Source organism: Saccostrea echinata, unplaced genomic scaffold (genome assembly GCF_033153115.1).
Source record: "Saccostrea echinata isolate AGI-Se365-2 ecotype Australia unplaced genomic scaffold, CSIRO_AGI_Sech_v1 ptg000018l, whole genome shotgun sequence".
NCBI classification, from domain to species: Eukaryota; Metazoa; Mollusca; class Bivalvia; order Ostreida; family Ostreidae; genus Saccostrea; species Saccostrea echinata.
In genome coordinates, this window is record NW_026889767.1 from 4,084,553 (window position 1) to 4,100,269 (window position 15,717).

General features: G+C 34.1%; 1 protein-coding gene across 2 annotated transcripts in view; it reads left to right on the plus strand.

The window, feature by feature from the left end:
* Window positions 1-15,717, plus strand: part of LOC133189382 (uncharacterized) — a 433,972-nt gene that overhangs the window by 414,265 nt on the left and 3,990 nt on the right. Inside the window, exons 12-30 of one of the 2 annotated variants that reach the window (XM_061324762.1) lie at window positions 415-558; window positions 866-1,006; window positions 1,716-1,853; window positions 2,053-2,187; window positions 2,984-3,092; window positions 3,215-3,279; window positions 3,639-3,832; window positions 3,942-4,035; window positions 4,479-4,546; window positions 4,683-4,719; window positions 5,678-5,775; window positions 8,738-8,866; window positions 9,988-10,136; window positions 11,047-11,182; window positions 11,461-11,610; window positions 13,271-13,364; window positions 13,866-13,939; window positions 14,084-14,218; window positions 15,392-15,517. In XM_061324762.1, the coding sequence (XP_061180746.1) occupies window positions 415-558; window positions 866-1,006; window positions 1,716-1,853; window positions 2,053-2,187; window positions 2,984-3,092; window positions 3,215-3,279; window positions 3,639-3,832; window positions 3,942-4,035; window positions 4,479-4,546; window positions 4,683-4,719; window positions 5,678-5,775; window positions 8,738-8,866; window positions 9,988-10,136; window positions 11,047-11,182; window positions 11,461-11,610; window positions 13,271-13,364; window positions 13,866-13,939; window positions 14,084-14,218; window positions 15,392-15,517 (2,216 nt within the window). The remainder of the gene's footprint in view (window positions 1-414; window positions 559-865; window positions 1,007-1,715; window positions 1,854-2,052; window positions 2,188-2,983; window positions 3,093-3,214; window positions 3,280-3,638; window positions 3,833-3,941; window positions 4,036-4,478; window positions 4,547-4,682; window positions 4,720-5,677; window positions 5,776-8,737; window positions 8,867-9,987; window positions 10,137-11,046; window positions 11,183-11,460; window positions 11,611-13,270; window positions 13,365-13,865; window positions 13,940-14,083; window positions 14,219-15,391; window positions 15,518-15,717) is intronic. The other variant, XM_061324761.1, reaches the window with a different exon arrangement.

Below are 15,717 nucleotides of genomic sequence, written 5' to 3' on the forward strand. Positions count from 1 at the left end.
AATCCAATATTTTGATATTATATAAATATTGCATGTAGTTGAGTGTAACATTGAAAATTTTCACCCCAGGGAAACCATTGTTTGCAGCCGAGGTTGACAATGGTTTTCGTGGGGTGAAAATTTACGATGTTACACTCAACTACATGCAATATTTATTATATTATACTTAATGTTTCATACAAATGCTTATAACAATGAACCTTGCGCACATTAATTCTGCGCAGTCACTATTTTTTGGAAAATCAACCGTTGTCAAGCAATGTTGACTGTTGCTACGCTGGAGGGCGTGGCTTCATCATTCAGCGGGCAATATTTTTTTTTAACAAATGTTTCCCCTACGAATCAGATTCAACTAATTTAAATGAAAGTATAATATTTGGACTTTTTGCACAAAACCATATTTTATCTTTTCAGCATGCAAGAAAGGATTCTATGGTTCAAACTGTAGTCTTTCCTGTGGAGCTTGTCCTGAGACATGTTACCACGTGACAGGTTCTTGTCCTTCTGGTCACTGCAAGCCAGGATGGAAGAATACCCTAGATAAAAGATGTGATCAAGGTACACAACGGCCTGCTTTATTAACCAATTTCTTAAGTGACTCTATCTTTACGTTTAAATATTCTGTTCACAGTACACAATATCCTCAGGTTAAATTAACTTGTAGCGTCCTTACACTAAGCAACTACTTTTGTTAATTGACAAGCAGTCATATATTTTATTGATCAACATTTTCTGCATTTTTAAAAAATAATTATTATTTGACATGTAATATTGATTCAATAGGTATTATCTTAGCCTTTGATGCTTGTAATTTTATGAATGAAAATACGTAATTTGAATACATAAAGTATATATCCATTTATAGAATGTGATGACGGGACTTTCGGAAACCATTGTATGTATAACTGCAGTGAACATTGTGCTGGAGGATTGTTCTGCTCAAAAAGCAACGGGACTTGTCTTGGAGGGTGTAAAGAAGGGTGGACAAATGACCAGTGCGATGAAAGTAAATCGACTGGATGATTTTCTAATAACAGTGGATGAAAGAAAAGTTACTCTACGTGTGAAGTTATTCATTCATGATTATTTTCAGTTATACATACATGTTAAGTATGAGTATTATGATTTCAATTTGTTGTTATTTTTATTTTTTTATTGCGCAGAAAATATTCAAAATTCTATTGAATTTTAAGGAACGTTTTATATACATATCCACGATTTGAAAAAAAGTTGTATTTTTTTTTAAAAGAAAGCTTTTTTCATCACATATTTTTTTAATTACAGAGATGTATAAAAATACAAATCCTTTCATGTACAGATATAACTTCTTGTCTGACGTAAACAATGTAATCCAAAGGTATCCTCGAAGTACATGATCATATACAACTGAGAGATGCTTTTTGTGTGTGCATTTAATGTATCCTCCTCAATTGAACGGGATAGGGATATTTTTGTCCAGTTAATGACTATGTATGTCTTTTATTCTCTCTGTCTCTCCTTCAATAGATAATCTAAAAATTTTAGAAGTACATGTAGATTGTGATAGTGACATTTTAGGACAGGTTGTGCCTTGGAGGAGGGAATAGGGTAGTGACAGTGTTACGGTATACATAGTTTTGAATATATTCCGATAATGGAGATACATGAACGATCAGTGTAACTATATAAATTCAATCATTTAGGAATAATAAGTTCATTTCTGATAAATGTTGCAGTGTGCAGTATGGGATTCTATGGCAAAGCTTGCAAGGAGGAGTGTGGTCACTGTTGGGGTCCTGAGACTTGTCATCATGTCAGTGGATCTTGTTCCGGGCAATGTGAACCTGGATATCAGGGAGAAAAATGTCACATTGGTATGAATTTGTTTCGATCGAGCTCGTTTTATTATATTAGTTCATAAGTTGTATTCACAATGATAAACATGCCTTCCAAGGGTCCAAAAATCTAATCTGATGTCAATTCAATTTCACTTAAATTTGAAATTATATAAACAAAATTTCATGATAAAAAATTTTATCTGCAAAGAAGGTCAAGTATGTGATTTTAATACAGAATGTGACAACGGGACATTTGGATTCCAGTGCAGTTCTACCTGTGCTAAAAGTTGTTTGTCTGTCTGCAATAAGAAGATTGGGACATGTGCTCAGTGCCTAGTGGGATACATTGGAGATTTCTGCAATATAACTGGTACTAAATTATAGTAAACATGACAAAATAAATTTGTAGCTTATCCTAAGTAATTTGACCTTTGTAAATATTTTTGAATTATCTTACTTTCTAACATACAAATTGTATTAAACTTAAACATAGATATAGAAACACAGAAATACAACAAAAGAAGGAATTCTAGGGATTCAGCATATGTTACATTTACATGTAAATATTGTGTTGTAATTTCATGAAAGTTGTTTTCAACCTCTACATACTATACAGAGGAAATAAATTTAAGGAATGCTGCAAAGGAACAACTTTCTTGTAATTGCTATTTTTTTCTCAGACGCTGAATATTTAGCCTATAACGCACATATAAGTGTTTTAAGAAGTCAGGCACAAAAAATTTAAAGAAAAACTTGCACATAATGTATATTTAAAACTGTATTACATAACCGTACATTAAATAGAACAGAAAAGATTTGTTATATGAGATATATCTTCCTAAAAGCCAAATGCAAAATGATTTTCTTTATTTGCTTACTTCAAGTCACTTCGAGAATTTTACAGTCATTTTGGAATGCCATCAAATGGTATTTAAAAGCTGTACATTTAGATCTGGACTCGACACTTATAGTCATTGAGCATCGAGGGATTTCTTGTGTATGTGTGTGTGTGTGGGAGGGGGGAGTTGTTACATAACACCTCGATTTATACGATATCATCAAAAGGGCCTTGATCCAGTTGGATTTGAGTGTGCAAAATGGAACCAAAAATATGTAAATATTTATCTTATTATCATCTTGATATAAATGTAAAAGGAATAATTCAGTTGCAGAAGCTCAGGGACAGGATTCGACATTCCCTGCTGCAGGCGTAGGTGGCCCGATTATTATTATTGTCGTCATAGCGGTCACTGTTTTAGTGGTTGCTCTCATGAGGTAAGTGAAGTAATAGAATTCTGTTATTATTCCATACAATAGCGTTTTGCTGTAAACTTTTTTGGTAACTCCTTGCAGCACTGCATTGATTTCCATTTGCAGAATTTATAAATATATTCTAGGAAAGCACGACAGAAAAAAGCCGCTGATTTAGAACTACCAGAAAGGAAACATGTGTCTAACAACGGTATGTTATACATAAAAGAGCCTAAGAAATATAAACAAGATACGCATATTGTCTTTCTGACATTTTTTTTTCTTTTTATCAATAAAAATCCTATCATTTCTATGTCTGTATACATGAATTGATTTACTAAATAAATATCAATATGATGATGCATAAATTTGGAGCATGTAACAGAAAATTGCAAAATTATTGTGTTTGAATATAAAACTGGAATTGAGAAAAAAAAATTCTGGCATTGTAGGGAATTTATACTCTACCTATAAAGGATTTGGCATGCATGCGTGAGATTTGCAGTATTGTCTGATTTTAATATTGAAATTGGATTAGATAAATATATTTATAAAAAAAAGTTTTTATAGATATCCAAGTAAACAAAACTGAAGACAAGGACAACAAAACTGAGAACGGTAGGCATGTAGAAGATAATGTTGGAGTTGAATACATTGTCACAAACATCGATCCAACGAAAACACTCATCAAAATAGGTGATCTTGGAAATATAATCAAAATATTTTCGTCGGAGGAAAATAAGAAATTCACAGAGGAATTTAAGGTAAATCAGAATAAATGAGACTTTCAACCTTCAACTCCGATAGATATTCCGAATTTTCTGGATTTGCGTGTGCATGAGACATTTGACTGTATTTTTGGAATTTTTTCAGGAAATACCGTATGGAGAACAGCCACATATTCCTTGTACTGCGGGTAAACTACAACAAAACATGCCAAGAAACAGATACAAAACAACATTTCCATGTATGTATACGCTAAAAAAATTACGTTTTTGTTGGTAAATGACTAAAAGTCATTTTTGTTCATTGTTTGCCAAAATAAAGTTATTTGTACAGTTAATTAACTATTTTATATTTTTAGTTTAGGTTGGAATTGTTATCTTTAAACTCTGTAACAAGAGATTTTCATTTAATGGAAGTTACTATAATTTTCTCACGGAAATCCTCTTTCCGTTAAACTCATGAGAATATTTCTAGTGACTTCCCTGATAAAAATTTACTATGGTTAACTATACATGTATATAGGTACATAAGAATGTTATTGAACAGATATGAATTATGGTGCATTGTACCTTGACACAAAAAAAAAAAAAAAAAACACTTCCATCTAAATATACGAATATGTGCAATATTTTGACCACATCATGCAATTTAAAGTAAAGATTTGAAGCTTACCTTTCTTTAAAGATGACCATTCCCGCGTGGTTCTGAGTGATTGTCCAGATAATGATTACATCAATGCAAACTACATTAAGGTACAACTAACTTTTAAGACTACTTATTCCATATGTCTTTATTCATAATATTTCACAATTTACATCGGAAAAAAAATAGAATTTGCATGTCAATTTCATGTGCATTTGAATTATTCATCAAAAATAATTTTTGTAGGATGTAGAAGGGGAAGAGCGTTATATTGCTACCCAAGGTAATTTTATTTGAAAATAGCACTTTGGAAATGGATTTGCCGCAGAATCATTTATTTTATCTGTCATTCATGAAAAAGATCAATGCATAAACTAAAGCATACTAAGAAGCATCGAGTGATGCAAGATTGTTCAAGAGGGTAGCATTACTAGTTAATTGAAAATGGACCTGATCTAAGCAATCTTGTAAAATCTTGCAGAGAATTATAGTAAGTATTCATTATAATAATGTCATCCATGTGAGTATACATGTGAGAGTTATATTTGTTTTGGGGAGTCTTTTTCCGTTTGCACAATTATGTCAATAAGCACATGGCAGGTGTGACCGGTCGACAGGGTTTGCTTACTTCTCCATGACATCTGATCCCTCCTCTGATGTTTTTAGAGGTCCGCGTTTGCTGTGCTCCCAGTTTGTATTGTTTAAATGAACTTTTGAGCTTGAAAACTGTTATTTATCTCTATATTTCACCGAATACATTTAATCAAGTTCACTCATCCAGAAAATCTATTTTTCTTGCAGTATCTTAAAGTCATAAGCACATTGGCAACCTTAACATCACCATCCCAGATCAAGCAATATTCGATCCTAAATTAAAATCGGTGTAACTCAATTTATACAAAAAAATTTTACAACCTGCTTTGGTAAGCATTTTGATCCTCCAGTGAGACATGAGGAGACAACTCCTTTATAAATCCTTTAAGCAATTAATCGAAATATCAATGTATTACCATTAGAGAACTAAATGCTGGTTGTGTTTACAAGATAAGAGGGGACATGGCATCTTTTGTGGCAATAAAGCATAAAGAAAAGCCAGAATTGGAGAAGCACTGTGATAACAACAATATACCAGGACTTTGTTTCAGAGAATAGGCGAAGAAAGACTATTTATAAAAAGGGCTTCTGACAACATTTTTCAATGATAATTTTTATATATCTTTGTGTTCTGCATTTTTATATAGGACCAAGGAAGAACACAGTACAAGATTTTTGGGCGATGATTTGGCAAGAAAACATCTATGTTATCGTCATGGTCACTAAGTTGATAGAGGGATCAAAGGTATTCTTTATAAAATAAAATTATCTAAATCAGCCAGAGATTTGTTTATTTTGAGTTGACATTTATAAAAAATATCTTTAGAGTAGAAAAAAAATGTGGTGAATAATAAACGGTCTTAATAAAATCATTTTACATGTATCATTAATGAAGAAAAGACTCCACCCCACCCCCAAACACCCCAGCCCCCTCAAAAAAAGATAATTTATTAATTAAACTATTGTGCGCAATGCAACTGTAAACTACGAAGCAAAATGTAATAAAGATATATTATTTAAAATATTTTGTTTTGAGTTGAGATTATTATAATTCTATCATCTTGGTCCAGATTCGATAAATATGCTTTGACATTAACAGTGGAAAAGCAAGCTTAATATTCTAGTAATTTCTATGAAATACATGGATTTTCAAAAAAAAAACTTTTGTCTACTTTCCTTATAACGTCGGATTATGATGACCAAGTTTATTTCTATCTCCAGCTCCTTTTATTAAAGTAGCAATTTCCCCAATCATCTGCATAAAGAGTTTATGTTTCCCAGTTGATTCGATATATATATATAAGAGTATGCTCTATGTGCAAACACTTTCTAAAACAAGGTAATCAATTGAAAAACAAGTTGATGAAACAAGTAGAGGGTGTCCGAAAAAAAGGTAATGCTTTAAAATTTTAATAACTTCGCTAAATCCCGTGCTATTTCTATGAAACTGATATCATTCGAAAGGTCTCAAACGAAAGTTTGTACTATTTGAAAAAATAATGCGCCAAAACTTATGACATTCCGACACTATGACATCATTTCAATTAAACGTTATATCAATATGGCGCGACTCACGTCAGAACAGCGTATTTTTATCGTCAAACAATTTTATGAAACAAAATGTGTAACAGACGTTAAGCGAAAGTTTAGATTCTATTTTAAGAATTGTAATGAAAGCAGAAAACATGTCTACAAGATTATATGTAAATTCGAGCGACAAGGATCAGTAGCAGATGCTCTAAAAGCAGGTCGGCCGAGGTCAAGTCGGAGCTACGAAACTGTGAGTACACTTCGAGAAATGCTGTCTAACAGTCCAGAGAAATCGGTTAGACGTTCTTCCTCAGAGACTGGAATCCCTAAAACTTGTGTTCATGACATATTTAGGAAGGATCTCAAACTTTTTCCGTACAAAATTCAGATAATGCAGAGTTTGAGTATCTCGGATCAGGATTTGATTTTTGTCGTTGGGCAGCTGATGTTGCTGACAATTACGCAGACGCATTTCAAAATGTTTGGTTTTCAGGCGAATCACATTTCCTCCTGTCTGACCATATATGTAAACAAATCATGAGATTCTGGGGAAATGAACAGCCTCATTGTTACACGGAGAGGCCACTGCACACTGAAAAGTTAACTGTTTGGTGTGCTATATCGTCACATAGATCGATTGGCACATATGTGTTTACAGACACTGTTAATTCACATACCTGTCACTTTGAAAAACAAATTTGTTCCTGCGCTTCGAAAGCGAACATTAAATGTGCAAAATGTCTTGTTCATGCAAGATGGTGCAACATCACATACATCTAGTATTGTATTAGATTATCTTTTTGAAATCTTTGGTGACAAGGTGATTTCCCGACGATACCCTGAAGTGAAGGATTGTGGACTATCTTGGCCTGCGCACAGTCCTGATTTGAACCTGAGAGATTACTTTCTCGGGGGTACCTCAAGTCTTCTGTTTACAGACCAAAACCGGTGGACATAAATATGCTTTTGTCAAACATCAAACGATAAGTTAAGAAGATCAGTGAAGAAATGTGTACAAATGTTAAAACAATTTCAAAGTGCGAGTTAGAGAAGGGAAACTGATGAAAGGACGTTCATTGAAGAACGTCATTAATTACTGAAATGAAAAAAAGGTACTCTGTATTTAAAATGCTGTAAAAATTACATTATTTGACATGTTAACTAAATTATGCTACCAGAACAAACTTACATCTTTGTTTTATATGTGTACATATTTTTATATAAATTCTTCAACATTAAATCAGCATTTCAAAAGTATGAAAGTGTTACCTTTCTTTTCGGACACCCTATATATCAACAATCTGGTTTAAACCCAACATTTTGAGAATTCCATGGTCGATACGATGTCAGCAAAAAAAAAAAAAAAATTATAAATTAAGTGGAATGATGGTTGACGTTTTTCAATATAAATTTTAGCCCGTTATTTAGATTTTGAGTTGTCTACGGATTTTTTTCGTTTGCCCGATCATGACAAGGAGCACACGGCGGGTGTGACAGGTCGACAGGGGATGCCGACTCCTTCATGGCATCTAATCCCATCTCTGGTGTTTTGGTGGGTCAATGTTTCCTCTGCTCCCAATTTGTACTGTTTCAGTGGCCTTATGAGCTTGTTGCTGTTCGTTTCGTCCATATTTTATTCAGTCTGAAACTTTTTTTCCAAGTCAGAGAAATAACGGAGTTTTCAAAATACTGATATGTGACCATCAAATGGTCCTGTTACAGATTTGGTGCCGTTTACAACCCCTGGACTTGCAAGTGAAAGTCCTGCCAGGGGCAAATGAGAACTTGGGTTGGGTCTTCGAGGGCGAAGACAATTTAAAGAGGGAGGAATGTAATGGTTTGGGCCTAGGTAGCTCAGTCGGTAAAGCACCTGACTAGTGATGCAGGGATCCCTGGTTCCCGGTCCAGCCATACATTTTCTCCTTTCCTGTTACATATTTGGCCATCATGCAAACATGTTGTTCGCAGAATAAGACTAATTTATCGTTTGAAAAAAATGTTTTAAGCAGATGAAAAGCACTATTTTTACCGAAAACTTTTTTCTCGTTTTTTTACCGAAACAAACTGTATCTGCATTATGCCAGTACTCAATATATAAAATATTTAATGTATAGTTCTATCATCAATGTGTCACAAAAAAATGATGGATTGATTGCCTCTTTGATTGTTTTAAATAGATTAAGTGTGAGCAGTATTGGCCCGGACAAGGTGATCAGATGACGTCAGGACAATTTTGTCTTCAGCTGATGTCACAGAAGGACTATGCAAACTACACACAGCGTGTCATTAACATTACAAATAAAAAGGTCAGATGTGTACCAACAAGGCAACTATTGGTTAATATTGGAAAGTTCTTTATCCAATTACGAGATATGTTTTGAGATTTACCTGATTTTCTTTGAAGAGATATATACAATGTAATTTTGTTTTCCTGTTCTCTTTTTTTAACATCTAAACTTTTCTGGGATATGCATGTTGTTTCTAATCAAAATCTCCTTTTATCTAACATTTATTCCACGAATCTCAACAATTTTAAATTGGGAATATCAAACACACCTACGATTATTTAGGTCAAGTCATTCAGGTTACCCATATGTTTTCGTCCGTCGCCGTGCAATGTTCATCATGCCTTAATATTTGAACAATTTCAGCTTCTCTGGAAGTGCTGAACCGATTTAGCATATTTCATTTATGGATGATCGGGAATTTAATATTGTTAATTTCATTGTCCCTGCACTTTAAGCCCTGAACAACTGAGCTAAAAACAATGAAATTTGATGCATTATTTCTTTTGAAAATCAGCTTTTTTACACCTGAACATCAATTAGTCACACTGCTGGCATGATTGTAATAAGCCCTCTACCAAAACTGTGAAAATCGTGGCAAAAGGGTAAAAAAAATCGTCTCTTCTTCTCCTAGATATTAAGAATACTAAGTGCATTGTTATGATGAACAAGTAGACATTAACACTCATAAATAAAAGATGAATAAAAAAGACACAAAAATAACATATAAATGTACCTAAGTCAAAGATCAAGATAAACCATTTTGGTTTGGGGATTTTACTGGATGCACTGTGCATATTGTGCATAATTGTATTGTTATATTTCCGATAGTGAGAGAGGGTAAACAGCACTGACCTATGCAGGCATATTTCCGACTTGTTGCGGAATATCTGACAAACTATTTTATTGATCCCTGGCCTTCATTTCACTTTTTTTAAGTTCCAGTTTATTTTGTGTTATATAATTATTTTCCATCCCTGGATTCTCAACAGGATTGTATTATACTCAGGTGGCCATTAAGCCCTTGCCTCTTGTTTACATTAACAATATCTACCAGCTGTAGTTGTAAGGATTTTTAGTTATCAGTTAAATGTTGCTCTTTCCTCAATGTCAACCTTACTTTTGATCATCATTTACGGCAGACAAACGTTGTGAAGACAGTGATTCAGGTTCAATTCATGGCTTGGCCCGACCATGGAACTCCTTCGCCGATAGAACTCCTCGTCTTTTATCGTCATGTCATGCGCTTGAGGCAGAGGTATCCCGAGAGCCTACTAGCTGTGCACTGCAGGTAAGATGTATGCAATGTATACTCCATTTTGTCAAATAAACTTTTCATAATCAAGGAATAATACAAAGGAAGTTGAAAACATGCAAAGGCTAAACTGTGCAGATTGTTTCCTTAATTGCCGCCGTTTCATTTATCGTTTTTAGTCGCCCGTGTGGCGCAGTGGTTAGAGCGTCTGCTCTAGAGTCGCGGCGTAAGGAGTTGATCCTTACGTCACGGGTTCGAATCCCACTGTGGGACGTGGAGACCGGTCCTTCAATTCGGATGAGACCATATAAACCGAGGTCCCGTGTCGCAGTAGGTGCTGGCACGAAAAAGATCTCTCACTGCTCAATGGCCGTAAGTGCCGAGTATAGGACAAAATTTCCAGCTCTCCACCGGCGAGTGGTGGCGTCTCCATATGAGTGAAAAATTCTCGAGAGGGACGTTAAACAACATACAAACAAACATTTATCGTTTTTGGGTCAATCCTTACACTGAGGCAGAAAACTGGTGAACAGACTTGTACTACAGTTTAACTTCGTGCTGCAGTTTCGAAAATCATGTTAATATGTCGATGTTAACTTTTTCTACTCATAGATCATAGCATTCATAAAACAAATACGTAAAAACTGCTTTGGAGTTAGGGGTGGAATTCAAAATACTTGTATCTAGAATGTTCAATCTTATGGAACATTACAAAAGTACAGGGAATAATGATACAATACCTGAAAATCTGAAAATGTCATATACAATAAAATCAATAAGGTTATAAGTCATCGCATGTTCCTATAAGTATACATGTAGTTGCTTTACCCATCTAGTGCTTTTTCCAAGTGCGATTCATTTGTGTAAACTAAAACTTACACTAATTCAGACAACGTAAGCAGTGTAATATCCCAATTTTTTTTTTAAATATCAACTTGCATTTCAGTGCTGGTATAGGTCGGACAGGAACCTTTATCGCTTTAGACGCCTTGTACAAACACGGACTGAAAGAGGGAAATATAGACGTGGTGGAATACGTTAAAATCATGCGAGAAGATCGTATGAACATGATACAAAATGCCGTAGGTATTTCTCTGTCCACTCTTTATTAGCTAATTACGACTTGCTGATTGTAAAATTAATATGTATGCTTAATTAACTTATTGTACTTAATGTCCAAAAAATACTGAAAGTAAATGAAAATAAAAATAAATAAAAAATGAAACCGTGCCTCGAAAATTAATTGATAGGGAGGATTTCCATTACATCAATTTTGAATCCTTTAATCAAATCATTAATCAGTGTGTTTAGAAAGGATGGGCGAAATTGTAAAACTTTAAACTGTAATTTTTATCTTCAGGATCAGTACGTTTTCTTGTACAAAGCTCTGTTTGAGATTTTCAAGACCAATGGAAGGTTGTTGAAGAAGGAACAGTTTATTCAGGAAGTGACATCACAGTTAATGTCAGATAAAGCTGCCAACGCCTCTCAATTCAAGAAGGAATTCAATGTATGAATTTATTTTTCATGTTTTTGACCATCTGGTTTGTTTGTTTTTTTTTTTTTATTCTAGCATCTAGCAAAGTATAGTGAACGCTTTATTTCATTGTCAAAAATACAATATAACAAGTTGTTGTCCTTCAAATATACTTGCACTATGTGGACCATAATCCCCAAAATGTCTGTGTTATAAAGAAAATATGTTGTAAAAAAGATTTTTTTTCATCTTGAAACGTGCATTTATCATTATAATTTAACTTAATAGTCTAATTACTAAAACTGGATATCATTTATACTTGATCAAGGTATCTAATGTACATGTAGCACTGACCTTTAACGTTAGAATGTTGAAAGTATATTTGGTCATCCATGTTTCATAATTTCCTGTATATGTGAAATGTTTTGCTCTTGAAATGTCAGAGTTAAGATATTGTCCTGTTTTAAGCAGTGTTGTTGTCCTTGACAGGGAAGATGTTTCTATTGAAGATATGATACATAACTGTTGAAGACAGTATACGATATCAGACCCACAGGAACAGGGGAGGAGGGGGATAGTTTTGCCAGTATATGCTTTACTATAGAAAAGAAAGTTAATATACAGTTCTGCCCCTCTATAGTTTTGCCAGTAAAAACTATATAAAAAGACAACAAAAATGTAAGCTCATTTTGTCATTAACCCTCAAGAAACGTCAGATGACCTTCTTTTTTTGGCTTGTGAAGAATTTTTGTTATTTTGTGCCCTCTCCCAAACTGAAATTACTTCCTACGTGCCTTGATGCACAAAACTGACGCTGGAGATGTCATATCTTTTAAAGCTTTATAGTCGAATTAAACTGGGTTTTTTTAATTTAAACTGTGAAAACATCTGAAATCTTCCTCCTTTTTAAAATGCTTGTACTATAGAAACCCAATGGTAACCGGAAAATATTTTTTTTTACCATGTATAATTGACAGAACTTTAGTAGAATATATTTTTGTTTACAACTTAAGAGTAGATTTTGATTTGGATACGCTGAAAATAAATACAATGTACAGAATTTTAGCGAGTTTTCAATGATGGGCGAGTTCTTTTTTTTTTCAAGAGACGCGAATTGCCCTAAGGGCAAGTTGTCCTAGGGGCGAACTCTCTAGCATTCTAACATGCGCAGGACTTCCTACATTTCTGCATCGCATCCGGTTTAACCTCGCTTACATATTTTCTGCGTGGACCCCAGGGTCAACGCAGTAATAGCTCTTTTTCACGAATTTCTATGATACTTATGAAATATGGTTTGATTAAGGGGAAAAGAACATGCCATGCAGACAGACTATAATAGCATTTTAAGACAATTAGCTAACACGTACCTTACCTTTAAACACGTCTTCTCGAGGTCTTTTCAACTTAATACAAAAACTTCAATAAAGCCACGTTCATATTGTCTATCAAACCTGCACAGTCAAATTAAGATCTTCAAAACGTATGCATAATTTTCTGAATACATTTAAAAAATGACACAATATGATTTACACAAATTTCATGCGAGCCACTTTTCCCTGTGTATTGATCACCTAATGAAAAATGAATGTTTGTGATTTCGCCACACTTACAAAACCCTTCTTTATTTGTATTAGTATCTAGGTTTCTATGGGAAAAACTCTCATCATTATCTAATTTCTTTCACTTTCTGCAGGAGCTGCTTTCAATCAGACCAGAGATAGACGTGAAAGACACAACAGATGCCAGAGAGAACATCAACCTCAATATGACAAAAACCGTTCTTCCAGGTAAGAAAGAGAAATCTGTAAAGATGCAATACCAAAATGATTAATATTGTAAACGTATTCTAAGGAAAAACTGTTTGTATATCTGACGCGGAGATAGAGGAGCTATACAATGATGAAAAATAAATTTTGTGTCTTTTTTTTCTTTTTTTTTTTTCCTTTAACAATAACAACTATCATGACAAAAAGATCTCCTGAAAGAAACAATAAATTGAATATTTTACCTATCCAAGAATTGAATTTCCTAATATCAAAGATAATATAAATTTTAAGCTAATCTTATATGTTGATACATACAATGTAATAACTAAAAAAAACTTCCAATGGGTAAATGTTTTCGAACAAAATTGTTTAAGCCCCCCTCTCCCACCCTAGCCCCTAAAAAAGAGATTTATATAATGAATAAAAATGGATCTCAATTAAATCTGTAGATTTTTGGTTAAGGGATTCATAAATTGTCATAATGTGTACATGTATTTATTTTTGTGACAATCATTAAAACAGCTGAAAGTGTTAGAGTGTTGCTGACGTCCTATGTTCGTGGGCGGGGAAGCTACTACAACGCAGTGTCAATTTCGGTGGGTATATTAAATCTATTTTATAAATACAGATTGCTTAGTTTTCTTTAAATTAATACTTTTCTCTCTCATATTTTTATTAACTGTTGTGTATATATAAATGCGTCATAATCCAAGACACTTACGGATGTTCCGATTTTGCAGTCCTACACACTAAGGGAAGGACTAATTGCTGCACAGTATCCAGTAGAGGGCGCCGGCGTCGATTTAGTGCGCTTGCTCATTGATCACAACTGCTCTATCCTGGTGTCTGTCAACCAACTCTCAGACATTGCATCTGTAAGGAAGTATATTTTATCATCTTTCGTTTATCTTAATAAAGAGAATATATATTGCTAAGGTAATACACGCACAGAAAAAATAGATTTAAGGAATAAATTAAAACAAAAAGATAATAGGGACAAATTATTTTCATGTCAGTTTACTTTTTAAGGTCACCTGAGTAAACTCAGGTGACCTATTGCTATCTGTTTTCGTCCGTCGGCGTGCGTCGTCTGTCGTGCGTTAACATTTGAACATTTTCAGCTTCTTCTCTGAAACCGCTCAACCAATTTCAACTTTTTTTGGCATATAGCATCTATGGGTGAAGGGGAACAACATTTGTGAAATTCATAGCCCCTGCCCCCCCCCTCCCCCCTCCGGACCTGAGAGGTGGGGCAAAAACCACTAAAATTAATGCAATCTTTCAAAATCTTCTTCTTTACTCCTGTACATCAAGCAGTAAAACTATTAGCATGGTTGTTATAAGCATTGAGCCCTCTACCAAAATTGTAAAATTCATGGCCCCAGGGTCAGGGGTTCTGGTGCTAGGGCGGGGCCCTGTTGATTATATAGTGAAAATGCATTATTTCTTTAAAAATCTTCACCTCTGCTCCTGGGTATTAAGCCGACGAACTACTAAGTATGTACATGGTTATGATCAGGAAGTGTGCCTCTTCCAAAATTGTGAATTTCATGGCCCCTTGGTCAGAGGTTCTGGTGTTAGGGCTGGGCTCTAATGATTATACACTATATAGTGAAAATGCATTAATTCTTTAAAAATCTTCTCCTCTGCTCCTAGGTATTAAACCAATGAACTATGTAGATAGTTATGATAAGGAAGGGTGCCTCTTCCAAAATTGTTAATTTCATGGCCCCTGGGTCAGGGATTCTGGTGTTAGGGTGGGGCTCTAATGATTATATGGTGAAAATGCATGTCGTTGAAAATTAATTTTAATGAAAGTTTCTGAGAAAACGTGCATTGGGGAACCTAATAGGGATTGTATGAGAATGTCCGTGTTATTATATCCTTATTTCGCTCATCAGAATATTGCAACAGAATACATGTAAATTTTTTTTTTTTTATTTGAGATGCACATAATTCAAATAAACCCTGTTTCGTACACGTCCATTCACTAATACACATTACAACATCAAGGAATACGTTTCAACAATTATTACTTCTCTTCACAGTCTTCAGAGTGGTTCACAACTTCACCTGAAAAAAGCAGCATTTCTCCATATAAGACGAAGATTAGTGCAGTTCAAAGCTTGTCAAACAAGCTCAAGATGACCTTTCTCAAAATGAAGCATGACAAGGTACTGTGCAGTGTTGAAATTTTATCAATTAATGTGAATCAATTTTATACTATTTTTGATTTTTTTTTCCTAACGTTTCATCGAAATGTGTTTACAAGACAACCTTTTGTGTTTAAATTTTATCAATTAATGTGAATCAGTTTTATACCATTTTGATTTTTCTTTTCTTCACGTGTTAATAAATGTTTTTACAAGACGAT